Source organism: Talpa occidentalis, unplaced genomic scaffold (assembly GCF_014898055.3).
Source record: "Talpa occidentalis isolate TD23 unplaced genomic scaffold, MPIMG_talOcc4v2.1 talOcc4.10, whole genome shotgun sequence".
Taxonomy (NCBI): domain Eukaryota; kingdom Metazoa; phylum Chordata; class Mammalia; order Eulipotyphla; family Talpidae; genus Talpa; species Talpa occidentalis.
In genome coordinates, this window is record NW_023600993.1 from 104,448,987 (window position 1) to 104,475,426 (window position 26,440).

Consider the following 26,440-nt stretch of genomic DNA (forward strand, 5'->3'; position numbering starts at 1 on the left):
AGCCTCCACCCCATCCAAACAGGAAGCCCCAGGAGGATCCCAAAGTTGCCTGCCCCAGGCATGAGTATGTTTGGAGTGATGATGGCAGCTGACTTCTTTACTGGGGCAAGCCCTCAGCCATTTGCAAAAGAGTACATAAGGCCTTCCTTCTGTGTTACAAGTCTAAAACACCCAACACTCGCTCATACAGGGCCCAAGTGACATCACTATTTTTTCCTACGTAATCTCTTACCTCTCTTTTGTACTTATACACAAAACAGACCATTAAGAAGCTTGCCCCCAGGAAAGAGGTCCGAGTGTCTGTGGCCATGAAGCATTGAGAAGCCCAGCCTGGCCCAGTGGGAAAGGCACGTGGATGAGAACCAGGACCTGGCCAGAAACCCGCATCCCTGCCACCCACATGAGCAGAGCCATTCTGGGCCTTTCTGCTTCCCCAGAGTTCAACTGATAAGACAATAAGCTTCTGTATCACCTAGTCCACCCACAGAATTCTTAGAAAGAATAAAATGCTAATGGCTTCGGTCAGTGAGTTTTGGGGTGGTTTGCCGGATAACTGTTAACAGTCAGAAATCAGCTTTTCTAGTCAGGTGAAACATGAAATCTAGAATGAGAGGCACCTTCACTGTTGTCTGACAAGAGAAAGGTTACATTCCTTCCTTTCCAGCATGCCCGCTGGCTCAGCCAGTCTGGGAAGTGGGGCCCACGCTGTACCTGGCTCAGCAGAATAAATATTAATGATCATATTAACAGTGACAACAGTGGCAGCTAACATTTACCAAATGTTTACTATGTATGAAGATTTGCACTAAACTTTTCATTTATTTACGTTCACTAAAGTCTCCTGGAGGGAAAAAAATGCCTTTTGAGGTGAGCCACTATTATGCCCACTTCATGCCACTACTGAGGAGGCCGCTGAGGCTCCTGGTAGCTCAGTGTCTTGGCCAGGCTCACTCAGCCAGGAGATAGTGCACAGGGCTTCACCTTCTGGACATTGGATTCCAGAACCCACGTTCCTAGCCACCAGCTTGCACTGTCCCTTCACCGGTCATCCACTTGCATTAAGTTGTCTCCCTCTAGAAGAGCTGGCCTGGAAAGGATTTAAAACTGTGCCCAAACCATGGTTAGTTTTCAATAAACACCAACTCTTGATTATCAGGAAACTTGTAGATGGGGAAGGCAAGAGCATCGACCTTAATGTGAGTGTCCAACAAGTGCCCCTGGGTCTGCCGGTTTTCTGTTTACACATCTGAGTCCCTGGGAGGTGAGTGCCAGGGCAGCTGCGTCTGCTTCTAGCCCATGTTTGCAGGTCCAGGGTTTTGCACATCGCCTGGTCCAGCACAAACAGGTGCTCAAGAAATGTTTGCTGTATGGAAAGGAAACGCTTCATTTCCAGGATGACATCTGCCCCGCCATCACCCCTTAATGTGATTCCAACCAAAAGGAGAAGGCCAAAAGGGACAAGAGGCCCACCCATGAAAGCCGAGCACCCAGGGGCTCCTCGGGATAAGACATGGAGCTTGGACAACTGAGATGTCTGTGCAACTCTATGGCAAGCCACAGGCAGAGCAGGGACGCCCAACTTCCCAGCAACCTGAAAAGTCCCACGGAGAGGTGGGAGCTCCCCCCCAAAGTGGCCTCCCCTCCTCCCACCCCAAACACGGACTATCCCTCCAGCCCTCTCGTCCCACGATAGTCTGAAGAGGATGAAGAGAAAGAAAATGACAGGGAGTCCCAAGTTTCCCAACAACAACAAAAATCTACACACACACCCCCCAAACCTGGGCTCCCCATCCTCAGCCAGCCCCGCCCCAGAGGAGGGACCGCCACGAGTGACGATGGCAGTTGAGGGGACCGCTCTTCTGGCCCCAACTTGGAGGACCGAGCCTGTAGCTCCCCACTCACGTTCCGTGGACCCTTCACTGACTGGGAGGCCCCAGGGAGGGGCGGGGCGCCCCAACTGTTACTTACAGTCGTCTAAGTCATCCTGCAAGTCCACAAAGTACAGGGGGATCTCTGAAAACCAAGAGACACACCGAGTTACGGGGGGCCGAGGCGGGCGGGCTCGATGGCGGGCCGGGGTCCCCCGCCTCGCGGGGTGGTCCCGGCGGGAGGGGGGAGGGGACGCCCGGACCCCGGGGGCCCGGCCCCACTCACCCGCCATCTTGGGATGGGCCTGGAGGCGGGGCCGCGCGCGGGGGCGGGGCCTGGGCGGGGCCTCGGGCGCCAGGCCCCGCCCCGAGGCGAAGGTGGCGGCCGAGGTGGGCGGGGAGGTCAGGTGACCCGGCCGGCGTCTCAAGATGGCGGCGGCGGCGGCGCCTGGGAGGCCGCGGCCGCGTACCGGCTGCTGAGGCGGGCCCCGCGCGGCTGGCGGCCGACGAGCCGGGCCGAGAGCCGGCGAGCGGGCGGCCGCCGCGTCTGTGCGCCCCGCAGCCGGGGCCGGGCCGAGCGGCGGCGGCGCCGGGGGATGCTCGTGCTGGGCCCGGCCTCTCCCTCCTCAACTTAGGGCGGCGGCGGGCCCGCGCCCCCGGCTCCCGGGCCATGGCGCTGAGGGAGCTCAAAGTGTGTCTGCTGGGGGTGAGTGACGGACGTGAGGGGTCGCGGGAGGGGGGCGGGCCGACGACCCGGGCGCCCCGGCCCCCGAGCGGGACGGCGCCCCCCGTCCCGCCGACCCCCGCCCGCCGGGCCGGGGCACCCCGCGCTCCCTGCGGACGGGCCGGCGCGCGCGGGACCCCCTCCCTGCCCCCTCCTGGCGCCCGGGGGGCTTCCCGCCCCTCAGTCTCCCCGCGTCGGGGCTGAGAGTCGCCCTTAAATAGTTTCCGCCCAACTTCCCGGGGTACCACTCGGAGCTGGCCGAGTCTTCGAGGGGAGGGAGCCAGGCGCCGGGTCGCGCGGGCCCCGCCGGGGGTCTGAGCCGCTGGGGCCGCCCGCCAGCTCCTCGCGGAGTTGCTCTGCAAAGTAACTTTTCCGGGGAGTGCGGGGGGACCTCGGGTCGGGAAGCGCCTCAGGCCAGCTTGAAGCTACAGCTCCCTGTCTTGAGGCGCAGCCCTGCGCTTCGAGCCTGGCCTCCTGCTCGGCTGCCGCTTTTGGGACCGCAGGGGATCCCACAGCTGGTCTCCCCAGGTGGGGTGGAGCCGGCCGGGGTGCGGGAGGGACCGCCCGAAGCCAGCCGAGCCAGAGTGCAGAGTTAGCTGGTGCTTGTTAAAAAGCAAGTGGGTTTCTCACTTTTCACACTAAGCAGAGACTTGGAGGCTTTCAAAATGTCCTGAAAGAAGTTTCCCCATTACCCCCACCGAGTTTTGTGAAAACTTCCTTTGCATCCTTTACCTTCTAAAATGTATCGATGTCGGGAGTTTTCTAAAGTCCTGAACTTTTGCTGTAGGTAGTTTGTGTCTCTCAGCGGGAAAACCTTCTCTTACCCACCTCATTCTCTTTCAGGATACAGGTGTAGGGAAATCGAGTATCGTGTGGCGTTTCGTGGAAGACAGTTTTGATCCAAACATCAACCCAACCATAGGGTAAGAGATTAAGTTTGTTGAATTTACATCTCAAGGTGCATTGAAAGTTCTTCCAAGTCAGGAGTGTGTTACAGGCCTTGGCGACTCCATTTTACACAGTCATGGATTCCGAGAGGCTGGTTCCCATCATCTCTGGAAAGACTTGAAAAAGTACAGTGAGGGTTGGTGGCTTGGTGGGAACTTTAGCTTTTAATTTGTAAGGAGCAAAAATTCAAAATGAAAATGTGGATTCAAGTTGTATTTACTATAAGAACATACACAGAACCTTTAATCTATAAACAACAGCAATTACACCTTGAAATAAGACCAAAGAACACATCCTAATAACATCCTTTCAGTCACAGCAACTAAAAAAAAATGCATGGATTGTTTTAGTTCTTCATGAAATCTTGGCGTTCTAACATTTTGAACCCTTTTCACACGTTCCCACACTGGTAGTAATAATGGGTTAATTAATGTTGAAGTGTAAGATTTTTTTCAGCTGTTTCCCTGGATAAGTGAAATTGGCTATAAGCTTTTGATTCAGTGAGAAAACTTTTCAGGGCATTAAATCTCATAATACAAATACTTTCCTGTGAGAAATTAGTTTTATAGGCTTCATACTATGTTACACTTGTAAAACTAAATGGCTGCTATGCTGTTTTTATTGCAAACTTCCAATCAAATGGTTTCTTCCACTTAAAAAAAAATTCTGTTCTGCCTAGCAGAGAAGTATTTTGTAACATGCACATACTCCTTTCAAAGTGTAGAGATGAAGCCACTATTCCTCTCTGAAATTCAAATGCTTTTCACTGTCCTCCAGGAAAGAACTAGGTATGTCCACATGTTGAAAGAGTGACCTCATCCTCAGGGCCTGCCTGTCGGTACCTCTGTGGGAAAGTGAAGAGACAGGAAAGGATAGCTAGTGTGCTGGTGACTCAGTGAGTGACACAATTCACCCTGAATCAGAGCCCAGAGCCCAGCGGCACCTCAGTTAGAAGTGTTGTCTCAGAGTAAAGGAGAGAAAAGCAGCGGGCCTACCTCCGAAGCCCGCCCATCCTGCCAGATTCTGCCCTCCTCAGCCTGATCTCTTCACTAGTAGTCTTGGTTCTCATCTCACAGGGCAGGCTACAAGGACTTCCACTTACTTCCTAACTTTCACCTTTACTTGTTTCTTTTTCTACCTCAGCAAGTTTCTTCCTTCGTGAGCAACTCCCACCCCTACCTCTGGTACTCCCCTTTCTGCCCTAGCCCTGTTGTCTTGTCATAGCACACATGCTTCTGAGTACCTACCCCATTAAGACAGTAATGTTCCCCATGCTAGCCTTGGCAATCATGGAACTCTCGAAAGAGAAGTTAGCACTTCCTCAATTGCTGCTCTCTCTTCAACCCACAGTTGTCTCAGTTTCACACCCACCATCTCACCAAAGCTGCCTTCCCTAGGAACCCACTTCCATCTAATTGCTAAAACCTTTGCTGTTCTTTCATTGAGTGCCTACCATGTGCTAGGGTCTAGACAAGGGGCTGGTGATTTAGACCAAGGGTCAGCCAACTGTGATTCTTTGGCCCACCTCCTGTTTTTGTAAATAAAGTTTTATCGAAACAGTCATTACTGTCTCAGCTGCTTTGGGGCTGCAGTGACAGAGTTGAATAGTTTTATGGCCTGATAAGCCTACAAAGCCACTTCGGCCCTTTTCAGAAAAAGTTTGCTAGGTCACTCCCTACCGTCATGAATCTTACCTACAAGAAAAGATGTTGTCTATCCTGGATGTACAGGGAATGCTTTATTTGACTGTGTTCAAAGGAGAACTGTGGAGTGCTGTGAGCATGTACTAGGGACCTGACCTAGACCTAAGGGAATGATTGATTCTTAAGGGAATCGATGGAGGTGTGAAAAAGCACTTAGTGGCCCTGGCATTTAAATATTGAGAGTGAGTGAGTCATACTTCAATAAGAAGTTTAATAAAAAAAAGTAAGTTTTTAAGGAGTAGAGGTCTGGAGGGCCTGGACTAGCACAAGGACCTGAGGAATGGCACGGAGGGGACAGGGCGTGCTGGAGGAACTGTCAGAGGCTGGAGTGTATGGAGGACCGAGAGCAAAGTGGGAGGGTGCCCAGGTGCCTGGTCAGGCAGTAGGACCACGGCCTGGAGATCAGGGCAGGCTCTGACCCCACTTAGCAGACGCCGTCATCTTCCCTCACACACTCATGTTGGTGACCATACTGTCTCACTGATCTCTCCTGGCCTCCCTGTTCAACTGCGTGTCCTCACCAAGCTGTGTCTTAGCTCCGTGTCCTGTCTTCCCTCCCGCAGCCCAACTGGACCCAGGGACGGGAGACTCAGCCAGTTCTCCAGCCTTTCTCCTCAGGGCCAGATGCAGGTTTCCAGCCTGTGATTTAGACCACCTGCCTGGCAGAGCTCGTGTTTCTCCCTACTTGGCCCTAAGTCCCTCCTGCTTCCGTACTCGTCATCTTCCCTGAAGGTTCAGGTGTTATGGTAGGGGGAGGGATACACGCATGGACTTAACTCAAGGCCTTGACCGTCTGCTGCCTGAGAGATGACTGAGCCCCTGGGCGGGGGAGCTCTTGGGTGCACTCTCCTCCTGGGGCTGCTGGGAGGATCGGCGACAAGGATGTGCACAGGAAGTGTGCGGTGTCGGCGGTTGGTGCTCCCGTGATGACTACCTGCCACTTGTCATTACACCCTCTCCACCTCCTGCCCCACTCCCTCAGCCCTGATGGCATCCATTCTGCCCAGTCCCTGCGACTAGGGCCCTCTTCCTCCCCACCCCATAGCTCTAAGCCTCACCCTGGCTTGCCCGTCTGTTGCCATCAGTTTCATAGCCGATCACCCTGCTGCCTTCCCCCCACTTTAATCAGGTCCTGGTGCTGCGGCTGGAGCTCTAAAGATGAGCCTGCCGCCTTGCGGAAGCCCATGGCAGAGAAGACCTTTCCGGTCTGAATCTGCCTCCTCTCGCCCTGCTCCCTCCAGCCTGCCCTGCTCCAGTCTCACTCCTTCCCCGCAGCACGTCCACCCGCTCCCCGTCCTGGGAGCTTCACTCGTGTAGGAGGCCTTTCTCGTCCTTGTCCCCTGGGGAGTTCCTGTTTGCGTGTCAAGACTCATGTATCCTGTTAGCCCCTCTGGAAGCTGCAAGCGCCAGTGCAGACGGGCCAGGCAAGAGCGTAAGCAGGGGAGCGGCGCAGGTGGAACCGTGGGCTCTCGGGTGAGCACGGCCCCGTGTCCTGCCTTCCCGCACCTGACGCCCCTTCGCTCGCCTCTTGGCACTTGCCTTCAGTCTCCATCTGGTTCCTTACCCCTTGACTTCCCTTTTATGCTTGTACCAGCTTTATTCTCTTCCATGTTGTCTGCGCTTGGCTCCAGTCACGCGTGGCCTCAGGAGGCATTTAGAGCAGGGACAGCATACCTGTGGCCCTACCCCCACAGCACTCGTACTCTGGAGCACACTTGGCCCCCGCCCAGTCCCCACTGCAGTGAGCCGTGGGCACCAGTGGGCGCACACCCTAGTCCTCAAGTGTGCTGGGTAAAAAGACTCATCAATTGTATGTAAGTCCCCACCTCTAGCGCCAGGTTCTCACCAAGCTCCTGATCCGTGGATTCCGTGAACAGCAAGACCTATACCTGGGAGGGCTCCTGGGACTCTGTGTGTGGCGACTGAGCTCCTGAGCGCCCCCAGAAACGACCTTGGCTGCCCTTCCACAGACCCTGAGGGAAAGCCGCGAACTGGAACGCCCTCAGTTTCTCGGGCCAGCAGCCTGCCACCCTTCTCACATCCCTCTGGCCCTCCTCTCCCTGGTCCAGTGGAGTTGCTAGCCCCTGTCCAGCCCTCCTCAGCAGCCCTTTGTCCCCATCGTGGTTGTTGGCTCCTGGCTGTTCATCTCCCCAGCGGCGGTACAGATACAGATTTTGCCTCCTACCAGCTCGTTCGCTCCATCCTGTCCCCTCATCACCAGTGCCAGGCAGGGCAGCTCCACATCGTCAGGAAAATTTCAGGAAATAATGTGATTAAAATGCTTAACACAGTGTCAGGGAGACTAGGGCTCAATACAGGGTAGTTCCTATTCTTTCAAAATATTTTAAAAAAAAATTTAATGTCTTAAAATTATTTTTCTCAAAATAATTTGTATGTGGTTTTCAAAACACGGAAAAGTGTTCCCAGGCTTATGTATCAAGGTTAACGGTCCCTGGTCCACTGTGCCCCGTGAGGCCACCACTGTTGACCGGCGCCTGGCCTGCCTGTTTCTTCCTGCAGGCCCACACTGCTCGTTCTCTGCCCCCCTCGTTCCCGCCCCAGCGTGAGGCACTCGGTGGTCTTTGGAGAATGGAGACTTCACCTTCCTCCCCCATTGCTCTGGGCGCAGGTCCCGAGCCTCCCCTTAGTGTCCCAGAGTGTCTGTGTGAATGCGGCTTTCCAGCACATGGGCGCCACGTCCAGGCCCTGGCACCCGGTTGCTCTGTGGCCCGGAGCACATTACTCAAACTCTGTCACTGCTTTGGCACATTTGGCGTTTATTAGTTCATCTAATTATAGAGTTGTGAGAACTGAGTTAAAACATGTACACGTCACTGGAATGATACTGGGCATGTGGTGCACATTTGTTACTTCCTAGCAATGCTTGTAAACTCGTGTTTATAACTTTGTGTAGATGGCATTGGGCAGCATGTGCCGCTTTGTACCTGCTCTCTTCAGTCAGACATTGTGAGGTTCAGCCGTTTTGGTGAAATTGTTAGGAGAAAAGGATGTCCTGAGCAAACTCCATACAGGCTTTGTGGACTCCACTCCCACTCCATCAATACACTGGGAACTACAAATCCCATGATCACCAAAGGGAGGGTTGCGAGGACCTGAGGGTGGAGTTAAGCAGCCATGTTCTCTGTTTGGGTATTTAACCAGCCATGTGAGCAGGAGTCGGCCTCTTGGCCACACAGCGCTTGGTCTTGGTGGGTCATTGGGATTCTAAGTCAGCCGAACAGGTAGGATGCATTTACGAATTTATCTCCCTCTTTTTCTCCCTGAGTTATTCATTTCTTCATTTCCCCTTCCCTTGTAAGTAAACCTTTTATTAACCTTTTGTGTGTGCCTGCAGTTTAGCATTAATAAGTCCCTTTTAAGCGTGTGGGTGAGGACCCAGTCAGGCAACCCATTTCATATCAGGGTTGCTCTGTAACAAAATTAGCCATCCGTCCTCTCCCAGTGGCCCACTGGGGGCCCCCCTCGGCATGCTCACCCTTTGTGCAGGGCATTGCTCATAGTTTGGGCTGTTGATAGTCACCCTCTGCGTGCATTCTCATGACCGAGCATGCACACTTTTCTGGGGGGATGTGTTTATCTCCGGCAGTGGAGTTCCTGGTTCAGAGAAAATATGCTTCTTCAACTGAGCGGAGCCCATGTGGGGCCTCCTGGCCACGGGGGAGCCCCACCGCATCTCTTCTCGGGGTGTGCTGCCCGTCTTTCCTTGCGCCCAGTGAGAAAATGCCGCATCGGGTGCGGACACTTTTTCATGTTTATTGACCATTTGGAGATCAGCTTTTATAAAGTTGCCAGTTTAAAAATCTTGTTCTTTTTTTCTAGGCGGTACTGGTCTTATAGCGGGCGGACGTGTGATTTCTTGGTTGGTTCTCAGTGGTGAGATATTTTCTCCCACTCTGTGGCCAGCCTTTTCACTCCCTGAAAGGGTCTTTTAGTGAACACTTGTTACTTTCGATGTGATCCATTTGATCAATTTTTTCCCAGTGGTGAGTGCTTTTTACCACTGTGTTTAAGAAATTTTGATTGAAGTCATGGAAACATTTTCCTGTTATCTTACAGAAACTGTTTTGCTTTTCAGATTTAGAGCTAATATTTAACTGGAAGTCATTTATAAAACAGAGATGAAGCTGTTGGTTTTTTGGGGTTTGTTATTATTTCCAAGAACCTTATCCAGTAGTCCTGGCCCCTTTTAAGACCACCCCTACCCTACTACTCAGTCCTCAAGCATCGTTGTCAGCAATTGAGCTTCTGTATTTAGGAAGCATCTGTGGACGTTTTCTTATACTCCATTAGTCTTTGTTTCTGATTGCCTGTCCTGAAGCACAGTGTCCATGCAGTAACACTCACCCGGTCTCTACGCCTTTTCTTTCTTCGCTTGCCAGTGCTGTGTGGAGAAGTAGGAAGAGCAGACACCTCATCCCTAGTCTGAGCGGGGCAGCAGGGGCTGTCGGTGGCGAGGCCCCCTGTGTTTATAGGGACCCATTATTAGGGTGAGAATTTACTCATCAGTCGGGTTTTCTTTTTCTTAAATCAGAAATTATGTTGAATTCTGTCAGGTAGATTTTTAAAACTTGAGCTGTTCATTTGCTTTTGCTTTTTCAGTCCTAAAATAATGAGTTATGACAAGTGACACTAAAATAGTAAACCAATGTTGTGTTCCTAGGATAAACTTCACGTGGTTATTATGCCTTTTTTAGTACATTATTGGACTTCACTTGCTAGCATTTGCTAAGAGTTTTGTGCTTATAGTTTCCTGTGATATCTGTCTCTACCTTTGCTATTGAGGCCTCATCAAATGAGTTGGGAAGTGTCTTCTCTTCGGCAAGACTTTGCATAGAATTGGTATTATTTCTTCCCTAGAGGTTTGGTATAATTCACAAGTGAAACCATCTGAGCATGGAGTGTTCATCAAAAAATCACAATTACAGATTCAGTTTCCTTAGTAGGCAAAGGTCTGCCTGCTTCTCCCAAGGGTACTTGGGTGGTTTGTGTCTCTCAAGGAGCTTGTCTTTGTGTCCCTGTTTTCAGTGAGTTGGTGTAAAGTTTCTAATGTGCTGTTACAGCCCTTTTAAGGTGTTAGGTCTGTCCAGCTATATGTTGATGGATTTTAATGTTTTCTAGAGATCAGAGTGGTTTTTTTTTTTTTATCTCAGTATTTGTTTTCTATGTCTATGGCTTTTGCTTTTATCTCCAGTGTTTCCCTTCCTTTGCTTAGTCTGTTCTGTTCTTTTTAGCTTTTTAAGGTGGAGATTTAGTTTATTGATTTTTCCAGAAATTTTTTTCCTTTCCAGTTTAAATCTCATTGTGTCCAAGAACATATGCCCTGTTATTCCAAACCTTCTCTGCCTGGCATTTGTTTTCCCTCCGAGAATATGGTCTTTATGAGTGTCCCGTGCACAGACTGTGCCGTGCTGCTGCCGTGTGGCTCCCGCATAGGAGCTCAGTCAGCTTGGTCAGAAGCACTGCGCGTGTCTTCTGTGCCTTCCTGTTTTTCTTTCTCGTTTATACTGAAGAGTATTTGAAATCTGCCCCCCTTTAAAGATGTGCCTGTTTAATTTCTCTGTTTAGTTCAATCAGTTTTTGCTTCATGTATTTTGAAACTTGTCCTGTTGAGTATCTGCCCGTCGCGTTACACGTCTGCTCGATCGCAGTCCCCTGTCACCTTCATGGGTGTTTCTCTTTTCCTGGCAAGAGGCCTTTTCTCAGCGCGGGCTCCTCAGCGCTCTGCTGGTTGTGCTTGCCTCCTTCCCACCTTTCCGTTTCCCTGCTTCTGTCATGTTTAAAGCAGCTTCTTGTCGACATCACTGAGTCCTGCTTTCACAGCGAACCTGACCGTCTGCATCTGAGTCGGAGGGTTAGAGGTGCAGCGCAGTTACTCCTCACACGTGCGGTTTCGTTTCAATCTTAGTTAAAATGTGAAGTTCACTTCCTTAGTCACACTAGTCATCCTTCAGGCCTCATCATAGAAAGTTCTGGTGTAAAACATTTGATGTACAAAAACTGTCAGTGAGGTTTGGGTTGAATCCCCCATCTTGCTCCACCTCCACTGTTGGTTATAGCACCAACAAACCACCTGTTTGTTTTATTATTTTAGTGGTGGCTCTATGGTTTGCACAGACATTGTCAGTTTATCAGCCCAATGACAAATAATGTCTTACTTCTGTACCTTATAAAATCCACAGTGCACTTACTATTTTTTGCCTTAACAATGGTTTTTTAAATTAACTATTAGTCTTTTTTCTCTGTCCTTGCTCCAGTATCATAGCGCCGTCATGTCTGTATGTGGGTCCCGTTTCTTACTGCCCAGTGCTGTGAGTCTGTGTCACTGGTCCAGACCGTGTTGGCCGTCCATGACGCGTCCCCTCTCCACCTAAGTAAGAGCGGCCGTCACCCTCGGGCTGGCCTGGAGACAGTCGGCAGCTTTTGGGTGTTGAATCTTCTGCTACGTGAGCGCGGTTCCTCTTGCGCTGACCGGGCTGCTCTTTCCTGGTGATGTTCTGCTTGGTGGGGTGCGCAGCTTTCCTTCCAGTTTATTCAGGAGGTTTGATGTTTTAATGTAGTTTTATGCTACTCATCTGCTAAATGGCATTGCTTTGAAATGTTTTTATTCCTACTCCTTAGACTTTTTATTTCTTACTTTATTGAGTCGAGCAGACTCCGCTAGTGTTTAGACCAGCGACACTAGGCGATCTTACTCTGATCTTCGCAGCAGCGCTTTCACTATCATTTCATTAGCAATAGGTTTTTGTACAAACCCTAGCACATTGCAGGAGTAGCCTTTTATTGTTTGCTGGCATCATTTTTCACATGGCTTAGCAGCAGGTTTTCAAAAATCTACCTGCATCTTGTGGATTGATCCCGTAATTATTCTCCTTTTTATTCTTCACATGGTAAGTTACATTGTTGGAGTAAATCAACGTAGGTTGTAATAGGTTATTCTTTTAATTTATCGCTGACTTTAGGTTGCTGTTATTTTGTAGGGTTTTGGTGTATATTTGTGAGATTGCCATGTAATACTCTCTTACACATGTCGAGTTCAGTATCAAGTACAGTGTCTTATAAAACTAATTGGGAAAATGCTCCTGTCAATGAATCTGTGTGAAATTGCTCCTGTTTATTCCTGAAGTGAGTAGTAAAATTCATGAGTGACACCATCTGGGCTTCACATTGTCCTTGGGAAGAGTTTGAGGAATCAGTTTCTTCCATAGTTGTAAGATTATTTGTATTAAGGTTTTCTATTTTTTTCTTGCCTTGTTTTGATAGATTGGGTTTTGTGTATTCTTAAAAGGACCGTGAGGCCTTCCTACACCTCTTCCAGCCTACTGACACAAGGAGGCTGGGCCCCTCTCAGCATCCCTCCTGCATTTGCCTTGGGGGCCTGACACTGTGTCTGCCCAGCTTCCGGCTTCTGCTCCTCAGAACAGTGTGTGTTCTCTTTCTGACTCCTTAAGGCAGGTGATTATTCCACTGATTTTCAGTCTTTCACTTCGGTTGTATTCCTTCTGTTTTATAAGACCTGAGCCATGACTGGATCCAATGAGGTTTATAGATCACAACTCCATTATCGTTCTATTCACAATACCTTCTACTGTGGCTTCCTCTTTGATGCACGTGTCGTTTAGATGTGTTCCTTAGCTTCCAGACATAGAGGAATTTCTCGTTAACGTTTTGTGAATAATCACTGGCATCACTGTGCTCAGGTAGGAACACACTTTGTGTGATTGAAGTCCTTTCGCACCTCATACCATTTGCTGTGTGACTCAGCCCATGCTGGTTTTGGTAAATATTGCATCTGTACTGGAAGAGAAGCTCAGCAGATGTCTGGGAGTGGAATTAGAGCAGGGTTATTAATCATGTAGTTCCCTTCCACGGTCACCCTTGCTGGTGTCCCTCTCCTCCTGGATCCCTAGTTACTAAGAGAAGCGAGTTAAAATCTCCCACTAGGGCTATGTAGTCGGCTGCTTATCCATTTCTCCTGTCAGTTTTGCTTTCCTGTTTTGCAGCTACGTTAAGCACCTACAAATGTAGAATTTCTTTCACCTTGCTGATAATGCAAACCTTCTAACATTCTGGAATCCACTTGTTAGCTCGGGCTGTATTTTGCCTTGAAGTCTATAATTTGTCTTCCCGCTAGAACAACAGTTTCCTTTGCTCAGTATTTTACAGCGTGTCTTTTTCTCATTCTTCGTTTTTTGTTTTTTTAACTTTTCTGTCTCTATATTTTAGATGGTTTCTTGTAACTAGCTTACAAATTAATTTTGATAAAGTATATACTCCATAACATACAGTCCCCACCCTAACCAAGATCCAGAAATTTCCATCATCTCAGAAGTTGCCTTCTGTGAGTCCTACTCCTCAAGCAACTGTGGCCGTCTCAGCCACTACAGACTGATTTGCCTGTCCTTGACCTTCCCGTGATTGAAGTAATACAGGACTTATTCTCTAGGCCCGGTTTCCTGGAGAGTCACCCTCATGTTGCCTCCATCATTGTCCTCTTGCCCCCTTTTTTTATGGTGACTCATTGTCTCCTACATGAATAGACCATAATGTGTCCCTTCTGGCTAGACATGGGTTGTTTTCTGTTTTTGTCAATTAGCAATAGAGGTACTAGGAATATTCTTTTACAACTCTGTGAATGTAGGTTTTCATACCCTTCGGATAACTAGTCAAGAACAGAATTTCTCATTCATGGGATAGGTGCAAACTTACTTTCAAATGCTTCAGAATAAACTCTATACATGTAACTTATCTCTAAATTGAAAAGTGTTTCAAGTTTATTTTAAAAAGTTAGCACTTCAGTGTAAAGAAAGACATTAAAAGACAAATGGCTTCCTGCCCCCCCCCCATGTCATTAAAAGACAACTGGCTGTTCGATATAAAACATGTCACCCCTGCTTAGGCTCTAAGAGCCGGGCTACCTCCCTCTCCCATTGGGAACCCATTACTTAGGTCAGCTTCTGGGCCTCCTGCCCCTCCCCCATGAATACCCACCTGCTGGGCCTACCTAGTAGCAGCTTTGACATTAATTATTCACAGCAGGAATAATGAAGAACAAAAGTAATTTCTTTTACACATATTTACCATTTTACTTGTTCTTCATTCCTTCCTATAGAATTGAGTTTTTGCCTGATGTAATTTTTCTTCTCAGACTTTTTTTAGCATTTCATGTGCTCGGCACTAATAACGACAATCCTCAGTTTTTATCTGAAATGTCTGTATTGAATCCTTGCTCTCTTGAAGGATATGTTTGCTAGATAGAGATTTCTGGGTTGCTTTCTTCTCCCCTCCCCAACCCCGCCTCTTTGCGAATGATGATTCGGTATTTGTACATTTGGTGACATGATCACCATATAAGTCTAGTTAACATCTTTCACCACATATAGTCACAGAATTCTTTTATGAGAGCTTGTAAGAGCTACACTCTTAGCAACTTTCAAATGTACAAGAGAGTGTTATTAGCTGTAGTCAACGTGCGGTACATGACATGGGTGAAATGGGTGACAATGGCCAAAACATACAAACTTGCAGTCATATATAAGTCCTCACAGTATGACAGTTGACTTTCTTTCAGCTTTTTATTTTTTTTAATTTTTTTTAAAGACTTTATTTATTTTTATACAAGAACCGGGGTACAGGACAGATGCGCGGGAGGGTGAGAGGATTCACCAGAGACAGAGCAGGGAACAGAACAGGCAGATGGCCCGAAATACACTGCCGAGGGGAGCAGCGGGCAGGACAGGAGAGGTCTGCTTCGACATGTAGGATTCTCACCAGCTGGCCAGGATCGAACCCACGCTGCAGAGGCTGCGGACAACTTCATAGTGCGGCGCTCAACCGCCTGCGCCACCAGGGAGGCCCTCTTTCAGCTTTTTAAATATATTATTCTGTTGTGTTCTGGCCTCCATGGTATCTGCGGAGTAGCCTGTCACATCTTTAATGTTGGTCCCCTGTCGTTAATGTATCTTTTTGTTATCTGACTGCTTCTAAGGTCTATTCTTTATCTTTTGATTTAAGTAATTTACTGTGATATGCGAGGTGACTAACATGCTTTTGGTTCACCGAGTTTCAGAATGCAACTCCTTTGGACATTTTCTGCTATTATTTCTTTACATATGTTTTTCTGCCCCACCCCTTGCTCCACCTGTGGGATTCCAGTCACACTGTCAAATATGTTTCACCGGTGACTGATGGAGGCCTGAGCTCTTTTTCCATCTTATTTTCTCTGTTCTTAGGAACATTTTATTTCTATTGATCTGTCTTTACATTTATTCGATCCCTTCTCCTACTGTCTGCTCAGCACATCCCGTCTATTTTTTATGCTTTATAGGTATGTGTGTGTGTGTGTGTGTGTGTGTGTGTGTGTGTGTGTGTATAATGTGTATGTAATACATATACATAGCATGTGCAGAAACATGACAGAAAACAAAGGGGACAGGCTGGGATATGTTTTATGAAAATACCTACTTTCAGAAAGATGACTGAACAGAAAAGTAATAACTTGCTTTGATGGCGGGGCTGGGTATCATTGTTTATTGATTCTAGACCTGCAGTTGTTGCATTGTGGAGTTCCATTTCAACTTTTTTAATTTTAATTTGTTTTAATATACCATTATCATCTAATTTATTTTTTTCATTTCATATGCATCCTTAATTCTAGAATTTGCTTTTGGTTCCTTTTTATATTTTATATGCTCAGATTCCCCATCTGTTTGCTCAGTATAACTTTCTCTTAAAATTCTGCTTGTATTCATAATAGCTGCTTTTAAAGTTCATGTCTGCTAATTCCAACATCTAGATCTACTCAGGATCTGTTGCTACTGATTTACTCTTTTTCCTCTTCAGTCATATTTCTTTGCCTATCTAGTGATATTTTTATTGTATCCTGGACACTGGGATGTGTGGCCAAGATAGTAGATTGTCTTATCTTCTGCTGAGGAGTGCTGAGTTTTGTTTTAGCAGGAAGTTAATTTATGGACTAATCACCTAGATCTTAAGGACACTTGATTTTACATTCGATTAGGGGGTTTTGTGGCAGTGTTGCCTTTAGCCTGGGGCACATCCTTACTCCTGGATATAAGCTCTCCTTGTAAGGTGTGACCAGTCTGGATTTTCACTGTAGCTGGCGGGATTCCAACTCCCACCGCTCAACCCTGTGGTTGTGGCTCCCGCATCTCCGCTCTCCCTCCGTTCTGCTGCCCTTGGAGTCCCCTGGGACCAAAGCAGTGTGCACAGCTGCCTCTATAGTGCCTGCCTTCCCAGCACATCTCCTGCGGCTCCTGCTGCCAGCCACGCAGGGAGCGGTGGACCTATCCCCACCAGCAGCACTAGTTTTCTGTGGACAAGGCGGCGAGGGCGTTGCCCTGCAAGCTGCTAGGACCACTCATTACCGATGTGTGTATGTTTAAACCTACAATTTTACACTTTGCTTTTTATTTACCCTGTCCTATGTTTTTTGGATTGGACTTTGTTTTTAATGCATGTTTCCCTTTGTTGTCTGGGTAATTACATATTCCTTTATTATTACTTAAGTGTTTACTATAGAAATTACCTTATGCTTCTTGACTTGTGTCTAATATCAATTACTTTCATCCAGCAATGCAGGGATCTTGGATCCGATGTCTCTGCCCTCTGCCAGCTTTGCTTAGAGTGCGCTCTAGCCCGCTGCATTCGCCCTGACAGACACGTTCTCCTGCGTCGTCAGCGCCCTTCGGGCTCCTCCCCACGCCACTCCTTCCGTGGCTTCCTGTCCCTCCCAGTCCTCTGACTCTCCAGCTGGGCGTGGTTATTAAATACTTTTGTATTTCCTTTCATATACTCTACTGTAGTTGGGATGTCTGAAAAGAGAACATTTTTCCTCTGTTTTTTAATTGACCTTTTGTTTACTTACAATAAAATGTGTAGTTCAATGAATTCTTCCCTTGTACTTGCATATGCCTCGTCAGTAGTTTTTCCATTACCTCTGAAAGCTCCCTTCCTAGTGTCGCCGTCCCTACCACACCGACAGGTGTTCTGGCACCTGGAACCATAGAGTAGATCTGTTTGTTTCTAAACTTCATGTAACTGGAAGGGAAAAGTGATTCTTTAAGGAATTAATGTAAATGGAATCATATGTCTGTAGTTTCTTCTTATGGCTCGGTAGGATCTGTGGTATGACTGTAACGTTTTGTTCATCCAGTCGCCTGATAGTGGACACGTAAAGGGAGTCTGGCTTTGAGCTAGTAAAGGCAAAGCTCCCGTGGAGGTCTGTATGCAGCTAGCTGAGGTGGAATGTCCGGAGAGCAGGCATATCTTAGCACACACCGATTCCCTGGGTCAGAAGTTCAGGAGCAGCTTAGTTGGTCATGCTGGCCCCTACCACAGGGACCGCGCCCCAGGGCTGCTGGAACCTGGGAACCATCTGCCTCATTCTGAGCAGTCCCTGCGGGGCCCATGAGGAAAGAAAGCCACGGTGTCCTGGGGACCTCCCCCCGCGTGACAGGTGATGTGCCCTGGCTTCATTGCAGGAGGGCCTGCGCAGGGACATAATCTGGGAGTGAGCACCCGTGGGCCATCCTGGTGCCTGATGGCACGATTGCTCTGAGGCCCCCGTGACTTGTGAGCGGCGGCCCTTTTCCAGAACGGCCGCATCCTCTTTCCCAGCCACCAGCAGTACTTTACAGGCCTGTTTGCACCACATATTCACCAAGAGCTGTTTCTAATTTTAGCTATTTAGGCGGGTCTTAATCTTTTTCAAGGTCTAATGTCATTGTATAGAGAATCCTTCTGTCTGACTTTGAAAATATTCATCCCATTTTCTCAGGCTGCACGTGTGTTTTCATGGAGTCAGGTGACGGTCTGGTCGCAGTCTTGCCATTAATGCGTCATTTTCCCTCTAACTGTCTTCATTTCCTTTTTAGTCTTTGGATTTTAGTATTCTTACTTTGATGTGTATAGGTGAGGTTTTCATTATATTTATCCTGCTTGGGTTCAGAGTATTTCTTTAAGCTGTGGTTTGATGTCTTTCAAGTTGGAAAATTCTCAACCATTATCTCTTCAATGTTACTTTAGCTCCATTTTCTCTCTTTACATTCTCAGACTACTGTTACTTGGAGTTTGGAATTCTTTTTCATTTTTTTCTAGGTCTCAACTCTTCCATATTTCCCCTCAATTATTTCCCCTCCGTGCTTCAGTCCAGGCATTTTCTTCCAGCCCTTCATCCAGTTCTTGAATTGTTCTCCAAGCAATTCTCATACTGATTTTAAAGCTGTCCAAGTTCTGCCTTCAGTGATCTTTCTGAAGTTCAAGTATCCAGTTGGTTTTGTTTTGCCTGCCTTTTCTCTGCTGAAATTGTTAGTTTTGTTTTTTATTTTCTTAAACTTACTGAGCAGAATTTTAAGCAGAGCGTTAGAAGTTCGTGTCCAGTGATAGAATTGGCTGTTCTCCGCGCGGGGCGCTGATTCTGCCTATGTGTGTAAGAACTCTCAGTGTGAGGTGAGAGAGAAAGGTGTCTGCCGACAGGTCCTTTCTCTGGGTCACCCATGTCTCTTTCCGTCGCCCTTTATCTTGAGTGTGGTCGCGTTGTTACATGCACGTCCTTGTGTGTGTGTGTTGTAATCACATACCGTTGCTTATTAAAATTTCACAAATAACGCGGAGGGTCAAGATCAGGGTAGCAAACCTGCAACCCAAGAGCCAGCGCTGGTTGCGGGAGTCCACACGCGCGTTGTGTGTGAGCGCCGCAGCCCCGCAGCAGAAGCCACCACCTGCTCGACTGTCCTCGCTCACTCGTGGCCCTTTCCAGGAAGTGTTTGCCAACTCCTGCTCTGCGCACTTTCCTCCAAACACGCAATCCTGTCCCCACTGCAGCCTCTTCCTTGCTGGTGAGGGAAAGTTCAGACTACGGCGGCCCCATCCCAGCAGGCCCACCTCCTTCCTCCCGACCCTCATCCCGCACCTGGAACTCTGGCCCCGGGTCATGGCCTGCCGCCCTCCACCCTCTCCACGGGCTTACAGTTCTGGTCTTTTCTGAGGTGCACACGACTGCAGACTGTGCCTGCTCACATCCACCCTGGCAGCGGAGATCAGTCATACTGTGTCCTCCTTCTGGAAGCCCTTCCTGAATAGAGTGAACTTTGTTCTCTTTTTTTTTGCCAGCTAGCCGTGACTATACTCTAGTTTCTAACTTCAGAGCCTCCTCTTCCAGGGCTCCACCCCATTCCACCACACAATTTTTGGAAATTTTAGCATCAGTTCATGAATGGCCAAATATAATCCGTGCCTTTTCCTGTTGTGTTTGTCCTCCCTTTGCAGGTCCCTGCCGTTATCTTGACAGCTTCCTGCAGAGCCTCTTGTTTCCTGGATAAGTTCCAAAAGTTCTGCCTCTCCCGCAACCGCCCCTTAGGCTGTCCTCCTTTTTCTCTTGCCCAGCCCAGGTCTCCACCTGTAAAATGTTAAAGCAGAGAGGCTTTCTTCCACAGTCCTGTCTCTTCCTCGGTGTTTTCATTCACACTGTAGCCTGCAGGGCCACCTGTCTCCAGTGACTCCATGGGGACACCTGCCACCGAACTCCTCTTCCCACCCACCATCCCCAAAGACTTTCTCCTGCTTGTCAGTGAGGGGACAGTCAGCAGCACGTTCCTCCCGGCGTGAACTGGTGCAGCCGCTGCGAGGGGTAAGCGGTGCCGATGATGTGCCTGTTGTAGACTTCGTGTGATAATCCTTAAAGCAACCCTGTGTGCTTTCCAGTTCAGATATAAAAAGTCACAAGAGACTGTTATTCTCATTCCCAAAACAAAGCAAGCAAGATAAGTCTTTAGAAGCCCGCGAAACAGCGGAACTCACCGAGTGACCTGAGAGCGCTAGATCTCGGAGGGGATCCCCGCAGGAACCCTGCCTTCAGGGCCACAGGGTGTCAGCAGCCGCGTCTCAGGACCCAGGAGTGAAACTGGAAAGCAAAGAGAATTCCTCAAAGTCATGGTCGCATTTATTGATTTCCCCCTTGGCCTCTAGTCAGCTGTTAAGCGCCTCTGCTAAGGTCAGCAGAAGGAATCCAGACTGAAGCAGAAAGGGGAGAAGAGTTGATGCGAGGATGACAACTCCGTCTGCAGTCTGCACGGTCTCGCTGTGCCCTGTCTGTGCACACGGTTCTCCTGCACCGTGTGTGTGGGCTTTTCCCACACCAGCACCATAGCTCTCCAGACCCTTTCTGGGTATCCTTCAGTTCAGCTCAGCTCTGACACTTGCTCCCCAGTGACATAGGACTCCCTAAGTTCAAGGTTCCAGCCCACAAAACACCTACACTTCAGGTGCCAGTCGCCAGCAGTAAACACCCAGGGTACCCAAACTTCTGTCTGACTTGCACACGTATGCGCACGCACACACACCGCTTTCAGATTGGTGATTTGCTAGAACACCTCACAACTCAGGAACATACTTTACTAATATTGAGTGGTTTACTAAGAAGGATCTTACAAATGAACAGCCAGATGAACAGATACAGGGGGTGAAGTCTAGAAGGCTCTCAAATGTAGGAACTTGGGATGTGCCAGAAGCTCTCTGAAGCCCATCCTTAAGGTATTTTTATGGAAGTTTAATTACTGGGCATGGCTGATTGAATTACTGGATTTTGCCCTAAGGATCTTCCAAGAGTCACCTCATTTAGCAGAGGACACACCTATCACTAGAAAATTCCAAGAGATAAAGGACTCTGTCAGGACCCAACAACAGAGTCCAAATATGTTTTTATTAATGCCACACTCACACATACATGATCGGCATCCCAGAAAAACAAGAGAAAGAGAATAGAACAAAAAATAATACCAAAGATAAAAAGCCAGGAGCTTTGCAAAACTGACAGGAGTGATCAATACACAAGTCGGCGACGTCCTCAGACTTAGGCTGCGTTTAGAGCCCTCCACGGCCATTGGTGCTCTAGTCAGACTGCTGTAAGCAAAGATCAAGTCAGGTCTGCAGAGCAGTCTGCGGGGGTAGAAAAGTCACACGTGTGTGCCAGAGTGATAGTGACTAAATGCCACATGGCTACTGTCACCATGTCCTGCGAAGGCAGGGTTCCTGCAGCAGCCCTCGCAGCTCCCTGCCAGCCCCTGCCGGTCCCGGTGACAGCGAGTGCCCCCTCTACCTGGGGCAGGCCCCGCCCTATTCCTGCAGACAGCACAGGCAAGGATGCTGCTTTCTTGCCAGTGGCTCATGCCCTCTAAGGTCCCGCTCACGTAGCCAGTGAGAATACTGGCTTCTCCACAAGCCACAGAGGTCAGAGGGCAGTGATGAGGGGAGGAGGGTCTACCTGCCAGCAAGAATTCTTAGCCAGCAAAACTTTCTTCAAAAGCAGAGGTAAAATAAAGACACTCCCAGGCAGATAAAAGCTGAGAGAGTTTGCCTCCAGCAGATCCAGGTCATAAATACACAAAGGACTATTAGTTCTTAAAACAGTTGTTTGTATTATTGTGTCCATAACATGCATAAGTTAAATTCAAGCCAACAAGAGCACAGTGGGTGGAAGAGGGCGCATGAAATTAGACTGTTACTTGGTCTTACATTGTTGGTGAAATGATACCATTTTACATAAAAATAGACCAAAATTTAAAGATTCCTGTGGTGATCTCTAAGGCAGCCATTGAAAATTGCATGCACACACACACAAAGAAGTGCAGCTCATAATTAAATACAGGATTTCAAACAGAATTTAAAAAATTGTGATTTATTCCAAAGAGGTCAAGAAAAGGAAGAGCAGAGAAGCAAGCAAATACCAAATTGGAAAACTTAAAACCAAGCATATCACTCATTACCCTGAAGGTCCGCTCTCATTTTCAGCATTTACATTTTTCATAGTCTCCACAGGGCATGCTGCATCTCTCCTTTCAGCCTGCGATGTCTGTGAGAGTGACCTGTGGGGCAGTCTTGCTGGCTCCCCATCTCTGTGCTGTCCCCTGTTGCGCTGGGCACATGCTCCCGGGCACATGTTGAATAGCTCTGCTAAGAGAGGACACCCTGCTTTGCTCCTCGGGCCAAGATTGAAGAATGACAGCCAGAACGTTGGCGAGAAGGTGGAACTGCTAGAACTGCATATGCTTCTGCAGGGCATGTAGATGGTGTGGCTGCTTAGAGGGGTCTTCTGTTTCCTATCAAGTTAACCGTGCATCCACCCTGTGACCCAGCAATTCAGACATTAGGAATCCACGATACAGTAATAAAAAAGAATTAGCTACTAAATAATACTGATGAATTTAAAGAACATTGTTAAATGAAAGAAGCTAGATGCACTATTTTATGATTCCTTTCACATGAAATCCAACAACAATGAAAACTAACCTATGAAATATAAGTAGAAAATGGCTGACCTGGAGTACTTGCAAGAATTAACCAGAAATGGGAATGAGGGGACTTTGTGGAGTTACGGGAATGGCCAGCCTTGTTTGGAGCAGTAGCTACACAAGACTTTAAAGTCAAAACTCAGATAATTGAAAACCTAGGCTCCGCATTTTACTGTATGTTTGTTAATTATTCTATAATAAAGATTATGAGATTTGTTAAAGCCCTTTGTTATAGATACTGAGTTATTCCTAGAATCCAGATGAGAGAACTGAGTCAAGAGAAGGTGAAGACTCGCCCCGTGTACACAGTTGGTGACAGAACTAATCAGCAGACCTGGGGAGTGTAGCCCAGCCCGCAGCTCAGCCCGCGGCCATGGCCTTTTCCCTGCGGCCCCACAGATAACTCCCATACGTCTCAGTCAACAGGGTCAGTTGTGCAAGGTTATTAATTGCAGCATTGCTGACGAGTAGGAGTCTAGGATATAAATTACAGTACAGTCGTGTAATACGGCGTGGTAAGCGGGGAAAGCCAGATGAAGAAACTGTATATGCTGGTGTTGGGTGATCTCTGGGTGCAGGGGAGTGGGAAGTCAGAGCTGTGCAGTGCGTGTGAGCCTCTGGGCCACAGTGAGTAAAGGAGGGTGCGGGGGGGAGCTGAGCGTGCCTGTGGAGGCCCGAGCTGCAGGTTTTGCCAGCGGAGACCTAAGAAGCGGATGAGAGCGGGTCCCAGGGAGAGGACAGGAGTGACTGGGAGCACGGGCAGGAGGCAGCTGCTTCCGCGTGTGCCTGTTGTGTGCATTTTGGGTAATGAAGCGTGTGAATGTCTTACCTATTGGAGAAATTAATGAATACAATTACAATTTGGAAATGACTGAAATAACTCATCGCACACATAGTCGCCTGTGCCGCCGGAAGCTGCAGCGGACTTCCAGAGCTCTCCTGCTCCCCCACGCCAGCTAGGCCCCTGCAGTTGGGCGTGTCAGCCTCCAAGGGTCCCTCTCTGTATGTCCAGCCAACCCTGCCTCCCTCCAGGAGGGCTTCAGGGCGTTTCAGGCCTTGCCTGCCTTGTGTCCCTCCATCGCGTCCGTGTTCCTGCAGTCCTCAGTGCGCCCCGGTTTTTGCCTGCACGCCCATTTCCACTTCTGCCCTGGAAGGTTCTCACGAAAGGAGAGCTGTCTCACTCATGCAGGGTTTCTCAGGGGACTGGTATCTGGCAGAGGGACCCCAAAGTCTTTTTGCCCGCTTCCAGAACGCGCCTCTGAAACCGGGCTGGTGACAGCATCCCTGCCTTTTCCCCACCCCGAGTTGCCTTTCCCGAAACATCACCTGTGAGATGACGGGATGGCGCAGACAGTCCAAGTTCGTATTGTTCAGCTTCTTCTCGTCTCTGAGGAGAAATAAAACCAGTCCGTGAAACCTGGGGGCGGGGGGGGTGGGCAGTTATTTTACCAATATGGTCGCTCAGACCAGTCTATTTAAAAGTTTATAGGCGTGCGAATTTTTACAGCAGTCGGAAGCAGTGCAGGTGGGACACAGGTCTGGCAGAAACGGTGACAGTGGAGCCCTGGCCACTGGGGAGGTGCTGACTTACAGGAAATGGGGCCTCCACAGAGCAGATGGAGCGTTTGGGCAGCGACTCTTCCCTGCCTGCCTGGCGCTTCCCTGCTTCTCGCTCCACCCTGTCTACGCTGGCAGAGCCACCCGACTCCTCTGCGTGCCCCCAACCTGGCCTTGTTCCTGCTGTTTCTCTTTAGGGACCGTGACCCTGTCATGGGCCCTGTGCCCTTCTGCTGGGCAGAACCCGCTTTAACATCTGGACTCAGCTCTGGTTTCCCCTCTCCCTGAAGTCCTCCTGGTGTGCAGGTTCCCCGGGTGCTGGACCTGTCACATGCGCTTGTGGCCCACGGAGGGAAGGAAGGCTGGTTACTTCACAGCTCCCTCCGTCAGAAGCTGGGAATCGGGCTGGCCCAGCTGGTTTCTTCCAGTCGCTGTGAGGGGCCATCCATTTCCTTTTTCACACTTGGAGACGGCCTTGACTTGCCCCGACTTTCCCGCCTGCAGGGCACAGCACAGCCTCCCCTTCTACCTGGGGGTCACCATTTTCCCTCACACCTTCTGGCCCTCTCACAAGGACCCTCGGGGTGACATTGGGCCCTCCCAGATAATCCAGGACCCTGTCAAAAGATTCTTAACCTTATCATACCTGCAAGGTCCCTTTGGCCATGAAAGGTAACTTCCTCATGGGCTTTGGGCTTAGGAGTGTACCCCTCTGTGGCCCCTGAGCTCCCCATTCCCCTGGGCGCCAAGTGTTGGCTCTCCCTCTGTGCCTCGCCCACTGTCCACTCTGCCGTGGGCATTGCACATCTGCCTGACCATGTCTGCTCACCTTCCCCCACGAGCCTCCCTGAAGCGGGGATGGGGCCGCGCTCGTCCTGCAGGTGATGTCTTGCAGAGGCAGTGGCCAGGTATTTGAGGGGTGGGACATGGCACAGCTGTGCTTTCAGGGATAGGCTCTGGGCCGTGGGAGTGGGCAGCACTATCTCTGCCCCTGCTCTGCCTTGTCGGCAAAAAGGTGAAGAATCGGGCCCGCCCTGAGGTTCGCGGGATGGGCTGAACAGGGCCACACGTGTGGCGCTAAGACAGTCACAAGCCTGACAGCCACAAACACTTGCAGTGCATTTGCTTTCATGGTGATGTGCGCAGTGGTATGTTATGTAAGATTAGTAAGCTATTTACTACCTTTTTTTTATTTTTCATGTGTGAGGAGATGTTTTTCTTGATTTCAAATCTTTTCCCAGACGTTCTTGAATAACATTACTATAGAGATTACCTACGGGATTGCTTGTGAGGAACCTGGACCTGTGGAGCCAAGTTGTGTCGTGTGCCCCTGTGGCTTCAGTGGGTGCTGGCTGTGTGGGAAAAAGTACCCTTTGAATCGTTGGCCTGAGAGATGGTAGAGCCGAGGCAAGGGTTGGAGATGCGTGTGACTCTGGAGACCGGGAGTAGCTGCGTGTGCAGAGACACGCCAGACTTCTGGATCTTGGAATCCGTGGTAAAACAGGACAGGCTTGCCTCTACTAGCTCTCCTGAGCCCACCCTCAGCTCACCCGAAGGCCCGCAGTAGCTTTCCTGCGCCTTCGGTGCCCATCTCTCGCCCGGGTGCTGTCCCATGTGTAACCTGAGGCCCGCGCGTGTGTGGACTGAGTGGAATGGCGGTCCTTCATTTTAAAACATGGTGAGCTGTTCATCCTCAAGAGGCACCACACACCAGGGAAGGCGTCCCTGCCCACAAGCCACTCCAGGGAAGGGGCTTGAAGCCAGGAGAGGTGCAGGAATGCAGCGCCAGGGCGCGCCCGCGTCGAGACAGGAGCAGGGCCTGTGCGGCCAAGGAAGGGAGACTCGGAACAACTGGCTGCAGGTGTTTTCATTGGGAACACGTACCCTGGCCAGAGATCGTGACTACTTGGTGTGCATGAAAGTCATATTTTTAGGATGTCATGAGAAATGGAGAAGTATATGAAAGGCATTCTAGCTTTAGGAAATAATGCTAGTAGGGATTTTAGATTAAAGAGGTAATAAGATCTGCCTAGCAGAGTGAAGAGAGATGGTTTAGCAGTGAAAAATAAGGTTATCAGACAAGTAAATGGCAGCCTGGAAAATAAAAATGTATCATTTGGATGGCAAGAAGCCACTGCCTGTTTTTCAAAAACCAAGATATTGAAGTCATCACCCCCTCCACATCATTTAGCTGGACCGTAAAAGAGCCATCCTGGAGTTCCCGTGACCGGGGGCGGCGGGGGGATGGCAGGCGTCCTGCTCAGAGATTAGGGTCCAATTTATGGATATACTGCAGAGGGTGAGGTTCAAGTG

At 49.2% G+C, this 26,440-nt stretch overlaps 2 protein-coding genes across 3 annotated transcripts in view; one reads left to right on the forward strand and one right to left on the reverse strand.

Annotated features, from left to right (window-relative positions):
* The window catches only part of LOC119236848 (serine/threonine-protein phosphatase 4 regulatory subunit 1-like), a 61,961-nt gene extending 59,777 nt beyond the window's left edge, over positions 1–2,184 (reverse strand). For both annotated transcript variants that reach the window (XM_037500800.2, XM_037500809.1), the window contains exons 1-2: positions 2,155–2,184; positions 1,969–2,013 (exon numbers count right to left, since the gene is read on the reverse strand). In XM_037500800.2, the coding sequence (XP_037356697.1) occupies positions 1,969–2,013; positions 2,155–2,161 (52 nt within the window). In that variant the 5' untranslated portion in view covers positions 2,162–2,184. The remainder of the gene's footprint in view (positions 1–1,968; positions 2,014–2,154) is intronic.
* A 280-nt stretch (positions 2,185–2,464) lies between these two features.
* The window catches only part of RAB22A (RAB22A, member RAS oncogene family), a 49,643-nt gene continuing 25,667 nt past the window's right edge, over positions 2,465–26,440 (forward strand). Inside the window, exons 1-2 of the mRNA XM_037500819.2 lie at positions 2,465–2,574; positions 3,436–3,515. Coding sequence (XP_037356716.1) covers positions 2,539–2,574; positions 3,436–3,515 — 116 coding nt within the window. The 5' untranslated portion in view covers positions 2,465–2,538. The remainder of the gene's footprint in view (positions 2,575–3,435; positions 3,516–26,440) is intronic.